Source organism: Dipodomys merriami, unplaced genomic scaffold (genome assembly GCF_024711535.1).
Source record: "Dipodomys merriami isolate MVZ:Mamm:240054 unplaced genomic scaffold, mDipMer1.0.p SCAF_16, whole genome shotgun sequence".
In the NCBI taxonomy this organism is placed as follows: Eukaryota; Metazoa; Chordata; class Mammalia; order Rodentia; family Heteromyidae; genus Dipodomys; species Dipodomys merriami.
In genome coordinates this window covers 10809395-10831854 of record NW_027202937.1, presented here as the reverse complement: position 1 = coordinate 10831854, position 22460 = coordinate 10809395, and the positions used below count along the sequence as shown (strand labels likewise).

The 22460-nt window shown below is 46.1% G+C and overlaps 2 protein-coding genes across 2 annotated transcripts in view; both read right to left on the bottom strand.

Annotated features, from left to right (window-relative positions):
- LOC138828193 (H-2 class II histocompatibility antigen, E-S beta chain-like) overlaps window positions 1–22460 on the bottom strand; it is a 55250-nt gene that overhangs the window by 10786 nt on the left and 22004 nt on the right. The gene's annotated exons all lie outside the window — the stretch shown is intronic.
- Window positions 3990–21278, bottom strand: LOC138828192 (HLA class II histocompatibility antigen, DRB1 beta chain-like). Its single transcript, XM_070024029.1, has 6 exons — window positions 21132–21278; window positions 11112–11381; window positions 7168–7449; window positions 6061–6171; window positions 4864–4887; window positions 3990–4261 (listed from the first exon to the last, which is right to left on the bottom strand). Exons 1-6 carry the CDS (start codon window positions 21244–21246, stop codon window positions 4248–4250), a joined length of 816 nt encoding a protein of 271 aa, XP_069880130.1. The 5' UTR covers window positions 21247–21278; the 3' UTR covers window positions 3990–4247.

The following is a 22460-nucleotide window of genomic DNA, read 5'->3' as shown; positions in this document are numbered from 1 at the left end:
TGGAGGTACTCTGTCACTTCCCTCCAAGTTCCACTAGTCACACGTAATACCAAGAAAGACTAAGAAAGATGGCTTCAAGAGCTAGACACTAATGGCTCCCGCCTATAATCCTAGCTACTCAGGGGGCTGAAATCCGAAGATCACAGTTTGAAGCCAGCCCAGGTGGGAAAGTTCATGAGATTCTGATCTCCAACGAACCTCCAGAAAACTGGAAGTGTTACTGTGGCTCAAAGTGGTAGAGTACTAGCCTCGAGCGAACAAGCTCAGAGACAGCACCTAGGCCCTGAGTTCAAGCCCACGACTGACAAAAAAAATGGCTTAGGTGTTTTCTGGGTGAAAGTGTCTCCTTCCCAAACTGTATCTGACAGTTCTCACACTCAGTACCCAGAATGCAACCTGGTTTGGAAATAGTGTCTTCACAAGGGATAATTAAGTTGATAAGATCCTTATGCTGGGCCCTAATATGACTGGAAGTTTTATAGAGTGGGAAAGATAACAAGACAAAGACCCAGGGAGAATGTCACCCACAAATCAGGGAGCACCCCAGGCTACTAGAAGCTAAGAGAGAGCCCTTCCCGGAGAAGACCATTCTCAGAATGAGCTTTGTTAACACTATGATCTCAGCCCTTGAGGCTCCAGGATCCTGAGACATTAAATGCCTGTTTGCCACATTGTTTGCAAGACTCAGCCACCTGCCTGGATGTCCCCCATCAGTAAAATACATGGTGGGTTTGGGACATACGGGGAGCTGCCAGACATTGCAGTCCCAGCTCTGCTCAAAAGGGGACAAAAACAGAAACCGATCTCCTTATGGATGTGCTGAGTTGCTTACCCAATGCCCCATGCCTCCCCTGGGATATGTCACCTTCTCCCTACTCCTGACACAAATCCTTCCAGAAAAAGAGAGAGAGAGACAGACAGACAGAGAGAGACAGACAGACAGACAGACAGACAGACAGAGACAGAGACAGCGACATTACAGATTCGGTGGAGGCTGGGACATAGGCTGTGTAGAACAGACCCTTCTAATTCCCTTTGAAAGCTTGTTCTGACATATCACAGTATTAATCAGGGAAGGGCAGTGTGGGGGAACTATTTTAACATGATTGCTTCTAAGTCCTGTCAGGCCCTTCAGGGAAAGGAATGTAATATTGGAGGGCTTTACTGCAGGACAGTTGGAAATGATCTACATGGAGACACCATAAATAGAGCTCACAGAGAGGACAAATGTGAAGGCTCTCTTTAGTTTGGGGAGTTGTTCTGTGGAAACTATTTGGGATGCATATGATAAACATAGGTAGCCACCTAAAAATCAGTCATATTTTTAAAGGGATGCTGCCTGGAAATAATGACCCAGTTAGCACTCTTCCTCCCACAATTCCTACTCGTTTACCCCTCATGTGTGCACTAAGGTTGAGTGTTCCTAACCACACCAGGGGAGGACTCTGCATCCTCACTCTCATGGTTAGAGCGGCCGTGCAGGGTCCTCAGGGGACTCAAGCCACAAGCACATCATGCTGGAAAATAGAAGATGAGAACCAGTGGAGTAGATCATCTTTATCCAGTGAGAGCCATGACCCTTCTGCATCCACATCCCAAGTAATGAGAATCAAGGTATTCATTGGTTTGGTGCTGGATTGGGTGATTTCAATAGGGAGAAACCAATCTGCATATTAGCAGTGGATAGCATCATCAGTTGCCGGGCAGAGATTCACTATGAAGGTCTTTAAAACTCAAAACTTCCATTGTTAAAAGGGTTATTTCCATTGTTTATGTGAAAAGTAGGATCCAGTTATATCTGAAAAACTTGAATTGAGCCACCAGGGTGAGACATCTCTGTGTTGGCAGGTGAGGCATTCATCAGCTCTATTCACATGATACTTGAGGACAGAGTGAGTTGGACAACTGCATGTGTGGACATGCTTAGGGATAAAGGGAATGGAGAGTAAATGATTCCACATCAGGACAAGTTTAATCTTGCGTTGACTGTGCCTTGGCTAGGTATTGTAGATTGGGGATATCATTAACTTCTCACAGTTGAAATGAGGGCACTGCAATCTTTCAAGCATTTTAGTTTTGCTGTGATTTTGGAGAACCCATGAGAAGCAGTGTTCCACTGTAACTGATCCGTTGAAGAATAAGTCTATATTTCTTTTTTCATCTGTGTGTGTGTGTGTGTGTGCTGGTGCTGAAATTTGAACTCGGGGCCTGGGTGGTATCTGTGAGCTTCCTTTGAGGCACAGTGCCACTTTTTCTGAGTAGTTTATTGAGGATATGAGCCTCATGGGCTTTTATACTTGGGCTAGCTTTGAACTGCGATCCTCAGATCTCAGTCCTTTTAATAGCTGGGATTACAGGATGTGTCACCAATGACCCACCACTTTTGGCTTTAAAAAAATTACTTTATGGTTTATACACATTTGGTGAACAGAGGAATTACAATTGCATGAATAAGGTAATGAGTACACTTCCTTTTATATAGTGTTTTCTGCTCCCTTACTCTCTTCTAGTCCCTCTGTCGCATCTCTATCCATGAGTTGTACAATTCACTTTTGGCTTTCCTGAAGTTCATTGGAGATAAGAGAGTCACGGACTTTCCAGCCCAAGCTGGGTTCAAACTTTGATCTTAGTGTCTCAGTCTGCTGAGTTACTTAGTATTACAACTAGGAACCACAAGTGTCTGGATAATTTCTTTTCATTTTATTCATTATTACCTTACTTTCTTATTTCATTAACTTTAAATAGTTGCACAAAAAGTCTTTAAATCATCTTTTTTCACATTTACCATGTCAGTTTGTGACTGCATTTCCCCACTTTTCCTCTTCTTAACATTTAGGAACATGGCTGATAAAGAAAATCCAGAGGTAGTCATTTTACTGAGTAAGAGTGTTTCAAGTTTATCTGCTGCTGTCACTGATTTTAGTGACCAGAATCCACACAGGCACTGGGATGGGAAGCTGTCTACACAGAATGAAAGCCTGAAGAGAATCTTTGCACTTAGCAACAGGGAAAGACCACCCTCTAAAGCAAACTACACAGAGGCTCGGCGATCAACATGGGACTCAGCCTTAAACACATCCCTGCTTTAAAATAATTGTGAAAAGCTTTCAATCCTTCAATCCTGCTTTCCATTATGATTATCTCGTTTCGTTGAGGGTGTGACCATTCATTGTGCCATTTCACCTGCTCTGCCTCAGCAATGACAATAGAAAGCCCCGCTAATCAGCTGGGATGTGTTTGATTCAACAGTTTGCCTGAGAGCCACCAATAAAGTAAATATCAGGGACACCAAATGAAAACAGAATATGGAATCTTAGACTTAAAGTGTCTCCATTTTTTTTTTTTTGGTCGGTCGTGGGGCTTGAACTCTGGGCTTGGGTGCTATCCCTCAGCTCTTCAGCTCAAGGTGAGTGCCCTACCGCTTGAGCCACAGGGCCACTTCTGTGGTTTATTGGAGATAAGAGTCTCATGGACTTTCCTGCCCAGGCTGGCTTTGAACTGTGATCCTCAGATCTCAGCCTCCTGAGTAGCTAAGATTACAGGTGTGAGCCACTGGTGCCAGGCATCTCCATATTTTTTACTTTATTAATTTAATAGAAGACACATACCTGTGATAAGCATGAACTATCCAAAGGGGAAACTAAAATTAGAAGAACAGATGTGTTATATGTATCATGTTGATCATTCATTTTTAAATGAAGGGCAGGGTTCTTACATTTAAAGAACCTATACTTGTTTTCTTCAGGAGTTAAGTATCGAAAAAGTTTTCACCAATAAAGATCCACAATTTATGAAATAGTGAAAATGCTTGGATAGACATTGTGATAAACTGGAAATTAGGACATACATTAATTCAGAATCTGCTACTGATATAGAATAACTTTGAATGATATGTCTGAATTTCTTCTCACAATATCAGAAAAATAAATAACACCATAGTTTTCTTTCTTTTGGACAAACAAGGAACTGCATGAAAAACCTATAAGAAATAAGATTTTTCACTCCATGTTTATTTGAGAAAAAATATAAAACAAAGTATTGTGATACAAGGCCAGTTGGGGTGGGGGCGGTGAGGGGCAGAAGGTTTGAATGCAAAGGGGCCAGGAGAGAGTGCAGAGCAGATCTTGCCGGTTTGTTCTGGGGCTTTGCTGAGGGACAAGGGCTGAGTGAGGATACAATCTGCTGGAGCAATTTCATGAGGAGAGGTAGGGGCAGAGGTCCTGCCTTCCCGGCTGTCCACCTTCACTTCAGCTCAGGAGTCCTGCAGGATGCAGAGGACAGAATGTTGCCAGACCTAATACAGAAAAAGACTTCCCTCCCTTATAAATGCTTCTCATTATAGCATATGGGAAGAGGTGGGGGGACTTTCAACCAGCCCTCAGCCAATGCTGCTTTACAGCACTACTTAGAACCAAACTGAGGGCCTGTACACTGACCCTTAAATTTTTTCGTTCAACTTTGGCACTCTACCACTTGAACTACAGCTGGTTAACTGGAGAGAACAATCTGAAGAACTTTTCTGCTCTGATGAGCTTTGAATCAGGATCCTCAGTTCTCAGCCTCATGAGTAGCTGGGATTATAGGCTTGAACCACCAGGGCTGGCTATAGCACAGCTTTTTATTCAATGCAGAGTGGGCCTGGGGCACTGCACTTGCCTAATATAACATGCATAAGGCCCTGAGTTTGAATGACAGAACCACAAAAGCACAAAAGAAACAAAGAAAAATGTGCAGAGAACAAGGTTTAGTTCATATTTCTGCTTCATCAAATAATTTGCCTCTAGTTCTTTCACAGTACTTCTGCTTGTCTCATTGTTGTGAGAGAAGCAAGTCTGTCTCTGAGAGAGGATTAGAGAACATTACCTGCTGGCTGAAGTCCAGAGTTTCCTGCAATGGAGACAAAAAGGACAGATAATTAACTCTACAGAAGCCAAACTAGCTTCAAACCCAGCAGCCTAGACTCACATCTGCCACCTGAGACTTCTCCAACACCTCTGAGGCAGGAGAGATGGAGGAGGGGACACAGAGGAGACAGGGAAATTAACTTATTTTTAATAAATCAAAACAGGGCCAGACTCAGAAGTTAAAACCAGGAAGCAACTAAAAAGCAGTTAAACTTCCATCTACTCAAATGCTATGTTACAAGAACTAGGAGAGCTCATCGGGGCGACCTAAATCTGCTCTCTCTGTTAGAATGGTAAGATAACAGAATCAAGCAACTCTGTAAATGAGTAGATACAGTAAGAAGACAATCTTGACTATAGAGGGGAAGCCCTAAAGCTCACCTATTTTCCCCATGTTGCTGGGAGGACCAGCTCCATATTTTAGAATACTAAGCAGCATCTCTGTTAGCCACTGAGAAGCATTGCCTGGTTGGGGGCTGCTACATGACAGGACTACATCACCCAGTTCAGAAAGAATGAACAGGGCAGATAACAGCTGCTATTTTGAATCTTTAAGTGCCACTTCCTGCATGTGGGGAGTCGGAATATTTTTCTTGCTTTCTAATTCTTCCTGCATTAACCTTGTTGTACTAAAATAACTCCTGCTTAAAACTTTCATCTTATAAGTCTCTCTCCTTTCAGAAGACACCATGACATGATTCTCTTTTTTTGTTTTGGTGGGTTGTGGGGCTTGAACTCAGGGCCTGGGCACTGTCTTTGAACCTCTTTATGCTCAAGGCTAGTGCTCTACCACTTGAGCCACAGTGTCACATCTGTTTTTTGAGTGGTTAATTGGAAATAAGAGTATTACGAGGACTTTTCTACCCAGGCTGGCTTCAAACCGAGATCCTCATATCTCAGCCTCCTGAGTAGCTAGGATTACAGGTAGGAGCTACTAGCTCCTGGCTACCTGATATGCTGTTCATAAAGCTTAGGGAGACCCTCATGCATTCTGTGGTGATAGTTTTGGAATTACTTTGACAGCTAAGGTCACATGAGAAAAGGAATCTACCCACAGGCCCATAGATGTCCTTAGAATTAACCTCAGTGAAGTCACATTTCTCTAAAAAAATAAGTTCTGTGGACCAAGATTCTCAGATACCAGAAACTTCCTTACCTTTTGAGTTTTTGAAGTAGATGAACAGCCCTGCACCCAGGAAGAGCAGCCCCAGCACAAAGCCCCCAACTCCACTCATCATCTTGCCCTGCGCAGATCCAGATTGGGGCTCTGAAAGGAGACACCAGGATTAGTTACATGTGTACAAAATCAGAAATTCTCTCATGAGACCCTGAGACTCAGACTCATGAGTTGAGCGAATAAAGCCTACCCCAGATGAATGTGATTTGGCTATTCCTGGAAACAAGGAAATTAAAAATAACCTTGAACCAGGCCCCAGTGGCTCATGCCTATAAACCCAGATACTGAGCGGCAGAGAATTGAGGATTGTGGGTGTAAGTCAGCCTGGGCAGAAAAGTCTATGAGGCTCATATCTCCTATTAACCACACAAAACCTAGGAGTGAAGCTATGGATCAAGTACTAGAATGATATCCTTGAGAAAAGAAGCTAAGGGATGTTACACAGGCCTTAATATCATGCTCTGCTACCAGCATGTGGGTGTATACACACACACACACACACACACACACACACAAATACACATACACAGACACACATTCATTACACTTAGTAATGAAAAGATTTATATTATGAATTTCTGAAATTATCACATGGCTGAAGGGCCACCTGGTCTGTGAAAACTGTGGAACTCAGTCACATCACAGAGCTGGTAAAGGATGCTGGAGCTAATGGCGGACAGTGCTGAGCTAGGACATTAATTATGTCAGGAAGGACCCTGCATTGCTACCCTTCTCAGATCACAGTGAACAACCCAGACAGTAGCACCCACACATAAGCTCAGCCCTGAGGCTGAGGCTGGACCAGGACTGAGGTGGTAACTAGGACCTGTGGTGTCACAGGGCTTTCAGAACAGTGTCTTGATTGACACACTCATGTCCCCATGGCTCATGGGTGTTTCTAGAATCGTCTCAGCCTCCCTGCCCCCAACGACCAACCCTGAAGGAGAAAGCATGGAATGGGTGAGAATCCAGTGTGGGGAGAGAATGCTGCAGCTGTGGTGTAGGGAGAGGAGCCCTGCACCCCGCAGGCAGCCAGGTCTGCATCTGGCCTGAGGACTTTATACAGTCACCAACATGCTCACTCACTCCACTCCACGGTGACAGGACCATCCAGGCTGGGGTGCTCCACGTGGCAGGTGTAGATGTCCCCCTGTTGGGGGGTCATCTCCAGCATCACCATGGTCTGGAAGGTCCAGTCTCCATTGTAGACCAGGCCTGTGGACACCACCCCAGCCTTCTCCTCCTGGCCATTGCGGAACCATCTGACTTCAATGTTGCCTGGGTAGAATCCATGCACAGCGCACACCAGGAGGTTGTGGTGCTGCAGGGGTTCCATCTTTGTGGGGTACACGGTCACCATAGGCTTAGCTGGGGAAGAAAAGGCAGGAGAAGTCAGAAAGCAGCAGAATCCTCCTTGGTTTGCTGCCTTCCTGTGTTTGTCCAACATTCCCAGGTTCCAGTCCCGGCTGCTGATACAAGTTCTAACTGGTAGCACCATGGAAAAGCAGGCTACAGGACTTGCAGATGGTAGGATAAATGGATAAAACTTGCCTGACAATGAAATGGAGACACAAAAGAATGAGGGATAAGAAAACAACGAATGGAGAATTAAAGATGGGGCTCTTCATCTTTGGCTCCATGACCTTACAGGAACCAGAAAGCAGAGTCATAACCATGTGTCTGTCTCAACGACTCCAATTCTCTGGATTTAAGCCAAGGCCAGGCTGTGTGAGAAGGAAGGTGGTTGGATGGGCTTATGCTCTGTCTTCCTGTGGCATGTCCATGACACAGGCTCTCTTTCTCTCTTTCTCATTTCTCTACTGATAATTCTTCCCCTCACCTTCACCATGTGCACACCTTGCCTGTCCTCTCTGGCCAGCATAAGTACTGAGGTCCCCTTAGCTGCCCTGAATTTCTGGTAACATATTTGTTGCAGTGGTCACGTAGCCAGAGATTAAATATGTCCTTTTCTGGTTTGGATTCACTGAAAATTTCAAAATAATCAGCTGAAATGGAGGAAATCCCCTTTTTCAATCAGTGGTGGGTGCTGTGCCACTGGCCTATTATCCCAGCTAGGAGACTGGGTGCAATGGCGTGAGCCTGTCATCCCTGTGACATGAGGAGACACCTGCAGAAGTGAGGTGAGATGGAGACATAAGGAGCCCGGCGATAATGTTGTTTCAAATAACTCTCATGAGCAGAGTCAGACGGTAACACAAGAGAAGGAAAAGGCAGTTCAACTTCCCGACCACTTTACCTTCTGTTAGGTGCCGAGTTCAAGACTGGAGACCTGAGACATGCTATCTGAATCTGCCCTTCCTATGAAGGTGCAAAACCCTGCCAGCTCCATCAGTGGGTAAAGGTGGACAGTGGGAGGCAAATCTGGGAAATAGAGGCCCTGCCTAAAGCTCAACCATTTCCCCTTCTCCATATTTTAGAACATGAGCAGCACTCATTTTGGCCGTACTGAACCATGGTGTAATGCTCAGGAGTTGAGGAGCTCCACAATCACGTGCAACCCACCAGGAAGAATGAAGGCCACTGCCATCTTGATTCTTGACCACCCTTACCTATGTGGGAACCACGAATTGTGGATCTCTCATTTTCCATTTCTGTTTGCTTTGCCCTTCTTTTAAAAAAAATGTTTTTGTTGAGATTAAGTGATTATATAAATATCACAATATTGTGAATAGTGATACTTAGGTAAAGTAACAAACACATTTTAACCTTTGTTTTGTTTTGTCAGTCATGGGGTTTGAACTCTGAGCTTGGCACTATCCCCCAGCTCTTCAGCTCAAGGCTACTGCTCTACCACTTGAGCCACAGTGCCACTTCTGGTTTTCTCATGGTTTATTGGAGACAAGAGTCTCACAGACTCCTTCCCAGGCTGGCTTTGAACCATGATCCTCAGATCTCGGCCTCCTGAGTAGCTAGCATTACAAGCAAGAGCCACTGGCGCCAATCCACAGTTTAACCTTCACAAGGCAAACTGTCATTACCATGGCCCATAACACTTGTGAACTCTACACATTTGACAATACAACTATTTCTCCCACATCAGGAGACATGTGCATTTCTTTCCTTTTGCTTAGTATGAGCCCTTCCCTCTTTCTCACTCCCCCCTCCCTTCGCTGCCCTTGAGTTGCTTAGTTCACGTTCATCCATGTGCAGCGCAGCTGATGGCCTCTGCTCTATGTTTCCCCCTGTTTCCCTCTGAGTCTGTGCCTCCTCCTGGCTTTCCTCAGATGTGCACATGTGTGTTCCATATGTGGGGCCAACAACAACATGGAGTCGTCTAAAACAATGCCACAAAATAAGATGAGCTCCTTTGTTGCTTGAGTACTGTTTCCTTTGCCATATCTTGTTTTGAATTTAACATCCACATATCAGGGAGACCATGTGCCTTTGTCTCTCTGAGCTGAGCTTACCTCACTCATCATGATTTGTTCTAGTTCCATCCATTTCCCTGCAAAGGCCATTGTTTTGTTCTTTTTAATGACTGTGTAATATTCCATTGTATATAGGTACCACAATTTATGCATGCATTCATCTGTCGTGGGGCATCTAGGTTGTTTCTGTATCTTGGCTATTGTGAACAGTTGCTTAGCCCTTCTTATATTGAGAACAGTCCTTGCTCGAACTTTCCCCTTGTGGGACTGTTTTTGTGAAAGGCTCCTGAAGTGCCTTTCATGAGTGGATGTCAAGGAGCTGTGGATTGGAGCCTTCACCTGTCATCTGATGACAGAAGGCTCACAGGCCAGCCTGGGCATAAAGTGGGATCCTCACTGTAAATAATCAAGGAGGGGAGGTGGTGGAGACCTGGTTCCAGTGGTGGAGCACGTGACTTGCAGGCCAGAGGCCTGAGTTCCACCCTGAATTGTACCAAAAAAGAAAGAAAAAAAGAGAAAGAAAGAAAGAAAAGAATCAAAGGGGGGAGAGGGGAAGGATGGAGGGGGGAGGGGAGGACAAACTGGCAGGGGAGGGGGACAGGGGGGAGGGAGGGAGGAGAGAGGGGGTGGGGGAGGGGGACAGAGGACAGGCTAGGGACAGGAAGGGAGAGGGAGGGGAACAGGGAGGGATGGGGAGTGGGGGGAGGGAAGGATGGGCAGAGGTGAGGAGCTAGAAGCAGGGCAGGGAGGGGGGAGGTGAGAGTGGGGAGTAGGACAAGGAGGGAGAGGAGGGGGGAGGGGGAAGGGTGTGAGGGAGGGGATGGGTAGGGGGGAGCAGGGAGCAGAGGGGAGGTGGGAGGGGGAGGGAGAAGCATGTGAGGGAGAGGAAGGGGAGGGGGAGCAGGAGCAGGGCAGGGTTGGATGTGAGGGGGCGGGGAGGGAGGGAAGGAGGAGGGGGAGGAGGGGGAGGGGGAAGGGAAGGGAAGTGAGCAGGGGTGGGAAGGGAGGGAAGAGGGGGTGGTGGGAGCAGACTGGGGAGGGAGGGGATGGAGGGAGGGGGAGGGGGGGAGGGAGAGTAAGAAGGAGGGAGGGGGAGGGCAGCGGGGCGGGGCGGGCGTCTGGAAGTTACTCATTTCCATCACCTTCTGCTCTGTGTTTGGGTTCAGATCTGAGCGTTGTCTCAGGCTGGCAGCAGACGCGGGCGGCGCACAGGCACGTGCGCACACACGCGCAGGCGGACGCGCACCCTCCCGCACGCGCCCCGCTCCCCGCCCTCCCCGCCCGCACGCGCCCCGCGCCCCGCCCTCCCCGCACGCACGCGCCCCGCGCCCCGCCCTCCCCGCACACACGCGCCCCGCGCTCCGCCCTCCCCGCCCGCACGCGCCTCGCGCCCCGCCCTCCCCGCCCGCACGCGCCCCGCGCTCCGCCCTCCCCGCCCGCACGCGCCCCGCGCCCCGCCCTCCCCGCCCGCACGCGCCCCGCGCCCCGCCCTCCCCGCCCGCACGCGCCCCGCGCCCCGCCCTCCCCGCACGCACGCGCCCCGCTCCCCGCCCTCCCCGCCCGCACGCGCCCCGCGCCCCGCCCTCCCCGCACGCACGCGCCCCGCTCCCCGCCCTCCCCGCACGCACGCGCCCCGCTCACCTCGGCGCTGCACCGTGAAGCCGTCCACGACCCCGTAGTTGTGTCTGCAGTAGGTGTCCGCCGCCGCCCGCGCACGCTCCAGCTGGCCCTGCAGGCTGTTCCAGTACTTGGCGTCGGGCCGCCCCAGCTCGGTCACCGCGCGGTACTCCCCGACCTCGCTGTCGAAGCGCACGAACTCCTCCCCGTTGTGGAACTGTCTCTCCAGAAAGCGCACCCGCTGCGTCCCGTTGAGGAAGTGACACTCGGCCTTAGCTTGTCTCAGGAACCGCGCTGCGGGGACAGGAGCCGTTACTGCCAGGGCCGCGATGACCTCTGACCCCAGGACTCGGGCTCTGAAGGATGAGCTCCCTCCAGGACCCCGACAGGATGGGACAGAAGACGGAGGCGACAGTGACCCTCACAGAGGCCCCATTGAACCAGAGCCACCCGTGTGCGGAGGGGCGGGGGGAAGGGGCATGGGGCGGGGCGCGGGGCGGGGCGGGTTCCCCCCCTCCTCCCCCTCCCCGCACACTTCCAGAGCCAGACACCTGACATCGCCAAGTCCACCAAGAACAGAGCAGGCGGCAGACCCGGGAAATTTCCACCCATTCCCCACAAAACGTGGAACAGTCCTCCCCTCTCTACCTTCTGTTCAGAATCTACAACCTCCCTTCCCCGAAGGCAGAGGATCAGAAGCGAGAGCTCTCCCTCCCAGGGTTCTTATTCTTGGCCCAGATTAAAGCAGCCTTAGTTCTGCCATTCCAGCAAGGCCGAATGTCTCCCTCTGGAGCAGGGAAGGGGAGTGGGGGGATGGAAGAGAAACAGAGACAATGGAGGCACCTTTGGGAACAGAGTGGGAACAGACTGTGGAAAGTCCTGAGGCCTCTGGAGAGGCCTGCTGTTTGCAGAGAGGCCTGGGGAGAGTGGAGAGGCCTGCAGAGAGGGAGGAAGGAAGGAAAAGGAAAGGCCTTTCCCAATGGAGGTTTGGAAGTTTGGAGGTTTGGAGGTTTGCAGATGGGAGGTTTGGAGACTGACTAATAGGAGGTTTGCAGACTGACTAATGGGAGGTTTGCAGACTGACTAATAGGAGGTTTGCTGACCGACTAATAAAGGTCGAGGCTGTTCTTTTGAGGTTTGGAGGTGGAGGCTGCTCTTGGCTCTGGGTAGCTAGCCCAAGACAAGGTAGCCACAGACCCCTTTCTAGTGTAAATAAAATTCTTTTGTCACCTATAACCCTGCTTCTGAGGATTGGCTCACTCCCAGGTCAGTATAGTTGGAGGCCCAGCAAGATAATCCATCTGGAGGGCAGCTTCCCCAAAACCAGTGGGACCTCTACAACTACTAGTCATTAAGATGAAAAGAAGAGTCATGGAAAACAGTGGTGAGGTATGCAAATGTGGAGACTGCACTTGTGAAAATGCTTACAGGCTCAACCCTTCTATGTCTGCTTATAGCTGGTAACTTACCCCAGGCACTGCCTAAATCTGTCTTGAAAACCAGTGGGGCCTCAGCCTGCCAAGCCTATGAAATGAATGTAGAAGGTTGTCAACAGATAAATGCTGGAGAGTCAGAACATCTGGAGAGAGTGCATAAGAGAAGAACCTCAGAGTGTCTTTTGGTTTGTTTGTTTTGTTTTGGGTCCGGTCGTGGGGCCTGAACTCTGGGCCTGGGTGCTGTCCCTCAGCTCTTCAGCTCAAGGCTAGCGCGCTATGACTTGAGCCACAGCGCCACTTCCGGCTTTTTTCTTTTTGCTTATGTGGTGCTGAGGAATCGAACCCAGGGTCTCATGCATGCAAGGTAAGTGCTCTACCACTGAGCCACTATCCCAGCCCTCAGAGTGACTTTTGGGAAGTGGACTTCATGGAGGTAAAGCCTGGAAAGTATGGGTTTTGGTATCTGTTAGTACTAGTAGACACTTTTCCAGGCTGGGCTGAGGCATTCCCAACAAAAACCAAAACCACTCATGTAACAGCTAAAACTTATTCCATGAAATAATCCCTCGATTCAGCTTACCCTTAGCAGTGGAGTTCGACAATGGCCCTGCCTTCATAGCCCAAGTCACTCAATTATTAGCTAAAGCCCTAGGAATAAGTTGGAAGTTACATTGTATTTATAGACCTCAGAGTTCAGGACAGGTGGAAAGAATTAATTGGACCTTCAAGGAAACTTCAACTAAAGTAATTACAGAGAATTTCCATGACTGGGTAAACCTCCTCCCCTTTGCTCTCCTCCAAGCAAGATGCACCTCTTACCCACCCCCTTCAATGTAATTTATGAGAGACTGCCGCCTTCTGTTCCTAAACTGGGGGAAGCTATACTAACAGAAGTGTCTCACCACAATCTTGTACAGTCTCTGCAGGCTTTGCAACATGTTCTTTTGGGTGCCTGTCCTTTGGTAGCTGAAGCTCATCAACCTCCTGAGAAAAACTCCCCCCACTCTTTCTCACCTGGGGGAAAAAGGCATCATGCTCCTGAACTGGAGCCCAGGTGGCAAGGACCTTACTCAGTAGTGCTAATAACTGTCGCTATTAAATTTGCAGGAAAACAGCACTGGAGCCATCACTCTCAAGTGAAACAGGCAGTGGAACAATATCCAGAGATGGATGCAAGATGGTTTGTTAAGATACTCAGAGGATCCCCTAAACATAAGGCTTACTAAGTGTTAACGTTTCTAACAGGGATATGATGCTTTGCTATGGTTGCCCTTCCTTGTTCTTAATGCATTCCTAAGACTTCCCATGGGGAGAGCTTTTCTGCCCATTCCTTTGTACACGTGTCTTGTTATTATCTGTTGAAGTTGCTGCACTTTAAGCCTGTTAGATGAGGGGAAGAAGGGAGTTTAGGATTTGGCCCAAACAAAGGATGTAAAAATCAATTATTTGATTGGACATGAAAACCAATGGGGAATGTGAGGACCAGCCGGCAGTTTGGCCAGCACTGTGCTGATGTCATTGCCCCAGGGCCGGGCTGCTGGAGGGCAAGGGGTGTCAAGGAGCAGTTGGGCAGTGGGCAGCTTTGGGCAGGGTGTCAGTGGGCCTTTGGAGCCAGTGGAGTGGGGGAGGGTCAGCCTATATATAGGCAGCATATTCTGAGTTATGGGGAGGAGAGAGAGATGGTGGAGAGAGAGACAGCAAGTGGCACTTCCCAGAGCAGAGTGGGCAGGACCTGTGGAAAGTCTGGAGGCTTCCGGAGAGGCCTGCAGAGAGGCTTGTGGGGCGGCACGAGGCCTGCAGAGAAGGAGGAAGGAAGGAAAAGGAAAAGCCTGCCCCTTCGGAGGAATGGAGTTTTGGAGATTGGCAGACCAACTAATTGGAGGTTTGCAGAACCACTAATAAAGTTCGAGGCTGCCCTTTGGAGGTTTGGAGGTTGAGGCTGCTCTTGCTTCTGGGTAGCTAGCCCAGGACAAGGTAGTTACAGCCCCCCTCTCTATTGTAAATTAAACTCTTTTGTCACCTTTAACTGTGCCTCCATGGATTTTCTCACTCTGAGGTCATTACAGAACCAGAAGATATGGAAAGCAAGATCCATGATGTAGTCACTTCCTCAAATAACAGCACCCCACCATTCACTTTTCCTAAACCAGAGACAGAACAAGCCCAGAGGGCAAGGGACCCCTGTGACATTGCACCACATGGCACCACACACACCCCTCCACTTGGGTGCTGTGCTGGGGACCATCAAGCAGGAGCTGGGTAAGGACTTGGCCCTCACAGCCCCTGACCCACTCCTGCTGGGAGCCTCCATCCATTCCTTCCACCTCTCCTGCCCACAGTTCTTCATCCCTTTCTTCACAAGACCTATCTGGAACATTCTGTGGAAATCTTAGCATGGATCCAGGAGCAGGCCTGGGCTGCCCTTGGGAATTCAAACAGGGAAAACACCATCTGCCTTCCACTCCTTGAGCTTAAATAAATGAAAGTAAGGCACAAGAGCCAACACTCCGGAAATTATCCAGGAATGGGAAATGTCAGAGTATGGAGTTCTATGACCAGAATAGAAAGAAGAACCAACATGGAATTGGGAGGCAAGGAAGGACTGTGGGGAGTCACATTTGAGGTTTGACAGGGAAGGGTAGGAGGATGTGAGCCAGAGAAAGGGTGTGGTGAGGGCATTGGTTTTGATAAACAGGAAATGAGATAGAAGGATGGAGAGGACATTTTCTCTTTCTTTCCTAGCTGCCATGTAGTGAGCAGTTTCCTCCACCACACCCCCCACCACAGGCCCAAAAGCAATGGAGCTAACAGACCCCAGACTGAAATCTCTCTTCTGCAAAGAATCCTTTCCACTTAGTCATTTGTTTGTGTGAGGTAGTTGGTCATAGTGACAGAAATCTTACCATCAGTAACAACAGTAAGCCAGACCCCAATGGCTCACACCTGTAATCCTAGCTATTGAAGAAGCTGAGATCGGAGGATCACAGTCTAAAGCCAGCCCTGACAGGAAAACCTGTGAGACTCTTATCTCCACTTAACCACCAGAAATCTAGAAGTAGTGCTGTGGACAATTTTGGATAGTTAATGTTCATTAGCAGTATGTATATGCTTTTAAATTAATATGGTAAAAACATAGAGACATTTTAAGTCCAAGGTGCTGTGGCTCAAACTGATAGTAACCCTTATCAAAAAAGCCATCTATTGGGCTGGGAAGATGGCTCAGTGGTTGAGTGTTTGCCTTGCATGCCTGAGGCCCTGGGTTCGGTTCCTCAGCACCACATAAGCAAAAAGAAAAAAAGCCGGAAGTGGCGCTGTGGTTCAAGTGGTAGAGCACTAGCCTTGAGCTGAAGAGCTGAGGGACAGCACCCAAGCCCAGAGTTCAGGCCCCACTACCGGACCCAAAAAAAAAAAAAAAAAAAAAAAAGCCATCTTTTAAAAGTCAACTTCCTCTACCTTTTTTTTTTGTCATGGGGATGTACAGAGGGGTTACAGTCAAATAAGTAAGGTAATAAGTACATTTCTTGTCAATCTTGTTATCCCTTCCCTCATTTTTCTCCTACTTTACTTCCTCCCACTCCTTTTCCAATATATTATCTTGGTATATTGATGTTGCATTGATTCTCTTATCCTTTGTCTCATCATTCTGTGGTTTTCCTTCCCTTCCCTAACTCAAATAAATGTATATACAATACCAGAGTACCCAAATGAACTACGGTAACAACAAGAGATATACCACAGGGGAAAGAACATACAAAAGAAACAAAAAATTACATAGTACATTAAAAACAATAACAAAGAAAAACCTCGTATGTCCATGTCTTCAAGTTCATTTCACTTATTGTCATCCTAGATAGAAAAATCGTTTTTTTAATTTTCTTCCATCTTTTTGAAATGTTTAGATTTGTTGTATCCTCATCACACATCACCCCAAACATGTCCCCAAACAATAAACACATATACTCTGTGTAGAAACTCTGCAGTTTTATTGAGTGTGTTCTTAACTGGTTTTCAAGACTTAGATTTTCATTTCTCTTGATATATAGATTCAGATATACTGAAACATGTAATATTAGAATTTATATGAATGTACATATATACATATGTTTGTGTATGTACATATATACATGCACGGGAATGTATTGGGATATATAGATAGGTTTTCAGTTGGTGAACCCATGAAATTTCCAATCATTTCATTGATGGCTTTGTAATCACTAAACTGCATTAAGTCATCTTCACAACACATTCCTTCTTCTCATTGTCAATGTCTTTGTTCTACTATGTATCTATAGTAATCACACTCACTTCATTCAGCACTCCAACTACTTGCAATCTGATTGGTATCCAATATCCAGTTCCCAATATTCATCTTAGAGCCATCCCTAGCCAGGTATGGGCCTCTCACACATGTAGTCAGGACCCCACAAAATGGGAAACATGAGAAGGGAATCGTCTTGCTGGTTCACATTTCTAACCTTAGCTATTCAGCAAGGTTAAGATCTAGAGGATCATGGTTCAAAGCCAAAATGTCCTCCAGACTCCAGCTCCAGCTCCAGGCACCATTCCAATTTTTGTAACCTTTGTGAACACACACTCACAAGAGTAATTCATTCTGAATTTCCTGGAATAAATAATTTTTCATCATAGGACAATTTTATTACTAATTTCCATTTTCAGCACCTGGGTACAGAAGCACTGGTGTACTGGACTGTACAGCACACGGAAGCTCGCCCCTAAGTGTCCAGTACAGAAGGGAGGGGTCTCCCCTCTACTCTCATGGGCCTGTAATCTGGGTCAAGCCCAACAATGTGACTCTGGTAAGTTACTTAAACCCTTTAAGTTTTAGTTTGCATTGGTACATAGATGTATAAATATCTCAGGCATGATATTTCTACTTAACTGACAGGCTGAAATAAATAGGCCTGCAAAAACGTTTCAATGCTCCATACCAAAACAGCACAACTGTTCATCTCTCCATTCTTCAAAATATGGTAAATATATTCTAAGCCACTAATAAATAAGAGCTATGGGTCAAAGGACCTTTAGTTTTTCCAGAGCAGACAGGTAAAGGTGTGGCCAGTGCTTCTGTGTAAACTAAACCAACAATTTCTGCACTCATATTCTCTCAGACTTTCTGACTCCCGTTCCACAGCACAGCCTTTTCTACAGGCACTACTTAGTCATGTCTTCTCCAACCCTCACTTCCTCGGTTCTGCTCTCTTCAATCCTTGCAATCCAGTTTCTTCCTCAACATTCTTCCTACAATGAAGGTGAAGGGTAGGGGACCCAGGGCTCACTTCCCTGTCCCATTCCCCCTGTGGCTCCTCCTGGGTCTCACCACCACTGGCCATTCCCTCTCTCCCTCCCCCGCCTCCTACACCTCTCCTACCACCACCTCCCCCCCCCCCCCCCCCCGTCCTCCTCTGTCTCATCCTCCTCCTTTGTCCTCCTTCTCCTCCTATTCCTCCTCCTCTTTCTCCCTCTCAGAAAGTTGCCTTCAATTTCCATGGGTGACTTCCCTTTGATTTTCTTACAGGGTCCCTGATCACTCTCCTCTGTCCCTTTGCTGCCCCAGCCTTCTTGGTTCCTAGGCACAATCTCTCCCTAACTACTTTGACTTCTGGAAATCTAGCCCAGTACTTGTGTCAGTGATGCCAACATAATCCCTCCCATCTTACACTCACCCTGAACTCAGCTCTCTTATGTTCACCTGACCCTTAACAGCTCCACACAAACATTTCAAAATCATCTCATACTTGACTTTGTAGCTTGTAATTGACTTTTAGCTTGTAATTGTCCCCTTGAAACCATGTCCTGTTGCTGTCTTGCCTGGCTCTGCAGAAAGCTCCACCAACCTCCTGACTATTAAGCCAAGATGCTCAGGGATAAACTTGGTCCTTTCTCCACCCGCTATGTTTAATGTGTAGTTCATGCAAAGCCCTGCCCCTCAAATCCATTAGATACTATCTTCATTATATCAAACCACAAGTTTGCCTTCTTCAAAGAATTCCGCTATGATCCTAATTGGTCTACTTACTTGCACATATGAACCCCGATAATCCAATCTCACATATCAGCTAAAATTATTTTTAATTCCATATGAATTAAATGCCTCAAAACCACATAGGAGTTTAAGTAAAACTTAGGTTTGCTTTGTGCTGATCCTAGGGCTTGAATTCATGGTCTGGGAACTGTCCCTTAGGTTTTTCGCTCAAAGCTGTTGCTTTACTAATTAAACCATGAATCTACTTCCAGTTTTTGGTACTTACTGGGAGATAAGAGTCTGAAAGATTTTCCTGCCACTGCAGGCTACAAACCATGATCTTCAGATTTCATCTCCTGAGTAGCTAGGATTAGAATCATGAGCCGTAGTGGCCCAACAGCATTTAGGTTTCTTAACCTGTCTCTCAGAGCCCAGTAGGATTAGTTCCTGCCCTCAACTCCATACCACCTCACCTTCTGCCACCTGCACCCTATACTCCTCTTCACTAAAATGAAGCCACTCTGAACGCTGGGCTCTCCCTTAAGCCCAGAACACATGGTGCCACATTTCCAAATTCTTCTTCTTCCTCACCTTGTGTCTTAGGTCTTCAATTTGTTGTGTTCTCTATCTTATTCTTTCACCTAACTGCTACTCTCTTGGAGACACTTCCCTAACAACTAGAGTTGCCTGAATCTCATTGTCTTTCTTCCACAATCCTGATTGGATCACCACCAACCCTGAGGATACTTACTGTCTCAAACATTTTTTTTAAATTAGAAGCTTGTAGATTTACTGCCTTACTTTCTTGTCATTAGAGGAGAATACTTTGGGTCAAGAACAGAGATCAGCATATAACTTACTCAAGAACTTATCTGTGATCTAAAGGAAAGCACCAGGGTTCTGGAACTTGACCTCAGTGGCTGACCTGGAAAGCAAGCAGTGTTTCAAGCTGCAGCACTCTTTTCTTTCTTGTTTTTCTTTTCTTGTCTTTTTTAAAATTTTTTTGGTCAGTCATGGGCCTGAACTCTGGGCCTGGGCGCTTTCCCTCAGCTCTTCAGCTCAATGCTAGCTCCCTAGCACTCGATCCACAGTGCCACTTCCAGCTTTTTCTGTGTATGTGGTGCTGAGGAATCGAACCCAGGGCCTCATGCATGCAAGGCAAGCACTCTACCACTGAGCCACTTTCCTAGTCCCTGCATCAGTCATATTCAATGTCTTCCACATCCAGAGAAATTCAAACAAATTTCCTCTTCCTCTGCCTTCTAACTCTAAGTATCCACAGATAAGGAAAAAATAAAATAATCAAGGAAATTAAATTTTGTGGCCTCTATTGGATCTTTCAGAAACCTATACAAAGCTTATGCATTTTTAGTAGTGTCAGTGAAATGACTGTCCCAAACAAAACAAAACAAAACAAAACAAAAGAGCAAATGGAGATAGAGGTAAGAAGACTGGCTAGTTAAAGAAAAACAGACTTTCATTATTTGTCAATAATGCATGAGTTCCCCATCCTTGCCTATTGGTGTCTAGCCTGATGAGCTGAGAGCAGCCTTCAGGTTTTCTTTGTATCCATGCTGTGCTGTTCAAAGCACATGACATTGCTGATATTTTGGACTGGGGCATAATTCAAGTGCTAAAATCCTTGCATTGTAAGCCTCAGTTCAATCAGATCCAGGGCTTTCAGAAACAATTGCTGATATTTTACTATTTTGACTTTTCAAACATTTGATTTTCAATATTGACTTCAAACTAGCTCAATCCTGTCTTATGCGCTCAAGCCACAGAATGTAGGATATATAGGAGAAAATGGTAACAAATATTGTAGGTTAAGAACAAATTCTTAAAATGAATCCTAACCTGTGTCAAATTTTGGAAAGTTGCCTTAAGTACTTTAAGGCACAAAGAGCAATTGGCAGCCGTTCATTGTCTATAACACTGCTTCAAGTCAAAAGGAACTCTGCTTCAGCTACAAGGCACTGAACCCAAGAATACAAGATGATCACTAGCCCCACCATCCTTCAAGGCATCCCCAACACAAGGACACAGGCTTTCCAAACACCAGAGCTCAAGGGCAAAGAGAGAAGATATGAAGTGCAGCTCCTGGCAGAATCTCTCACTGGCTGTCTGACATTTTCAGGAGGATGTAGCTAGTTCAACATTTAACTTTATAACTTAAAAGAAAAAATAAAGCAGAATTATACACTGTACCAATAGACTAAAAAGAAAAGAATTATTCAGATGAAACAAACTACAACTATAATATAATATGCATATGGTGACATCTTTTTAAAAAAGAAATTTCTTTTCTGGTATAATTCAATACAATGAAGGCAAGGGGTATATAGCAAGTTAGTTTAACATTATTTTTAAATCCACTTAAGGCCTGGAGGGAATATGATCTAAGAGTAGAGATTTTACTGGAGAAGATGCCATTGAGACAAATTTCATAAAGGAGACAAGCTTTTACACTCCTGTTTGGTGGAAGTACTTTGGATTTCATACAAGTTAGATCAGAAATTATTGAAGAAATCTCAACTACTAAGGGATTTGTCCTGGACAAAATGAGGAAGCTACCCCCTTCCTTCCCCCACCCATAGTAGCTCAGCACCCGAGGTGTGCACTTACGTTGAAGGTCCCTGGTCAAAGCCACAGGAGGGCTCAGTACCATCAGCAGCACCATCAGAACTGCCATGTGGAAGCCTCCAGGGAGCCATGGGCACAGCATGCTGGAGATCAGCATGAGCCCTCTCTACCCAGATCCCAAGTAATCACCAAGGTACTCATTGCTTTGATGCTGGATTGGCCAAGCTCAATGTGGACAAACCAATCAGCACTAGAGATGAAAAGCATCACCCGTTGCTGGGTAAAGGGTCAATTTCAAGGTACTCTTCTGAAATGTGGCCATTTCTTTCTTTCAATAAGTTTTGTATTGAATAGTTTAACTCTTTAACCCACACATATGTGAATAGTTTTATTTGGGTCAGTATCCTGGTCTGGTTGGGTGCTAGTCAGTGAGTGATATGTTCACAAGGTTGAGCCTTGTAGGGAGTTCATGCAGTCACCACTCATTTAAAGACAGATGTTTGTACAATCACTCCATCCCCAAGCTCCAAGAGCTTATGGACACCTTTGGCAAAGCAGCAGAGTACAAAATTAGCCCACAAAATCAGTAGCCTTTCTGTACAGTAACAACACACAAGCAGAGAGGGAAATCAGTCAAACAACTCCATTTGAAATAGCCTCAGAATAAAATATCTACGAATAAACCACCCAAGAAGCAAAAACCTTTATAGAGAAAATGATTTTAAAATATGAAGATATCAAAGATATCATCAGAAAATGAAGACACCTTGCATCTTCGTGGATAGCTAGAATTAATATTGGCAGCATAGTCATTCTCCAACAAGATCTACAAATAGGATGCAATCCCCATCACAATCCCAGGGAATTTCTCTGTTGAGATAGAGTATGTATTGAGTTTTATAAGATAAAGCTTATAAAACATGAGTACAATTGGTATGTCATTAAGTTGGCTGTGACTTGAAAACTGATCTGAAGAGTTTTCCAAAGGACAAAATCAATCCACTAATGTAAAACTAAATAGAAACTAGCCTAAGGTTTTTTAAAGTATCTGTTTATGTCAGGGTTCTGTGAATGGTCACATTTTCACTGATTAAATAAAATTAAAATGTTAAGAATTATTGCTGTCTAATATATTCTTCTCCAGCACATAAGCCAGCTTGGATACTAAATTAAAATGGACACCAAACAGGTTATTTCTAAATTAATAATACCACACTGAGCAGGCTTGTGTCTGTGCATTCCTTATTGTAATAAAAAAAAGGCTTAGTGACATCACACTACTGTATACAATAAAAATAACTACATTGTTGAATCAGTCACTGTTTCACACTTCTACTATGACTACTCTTAAGTCTTTTATCCTGACAGATT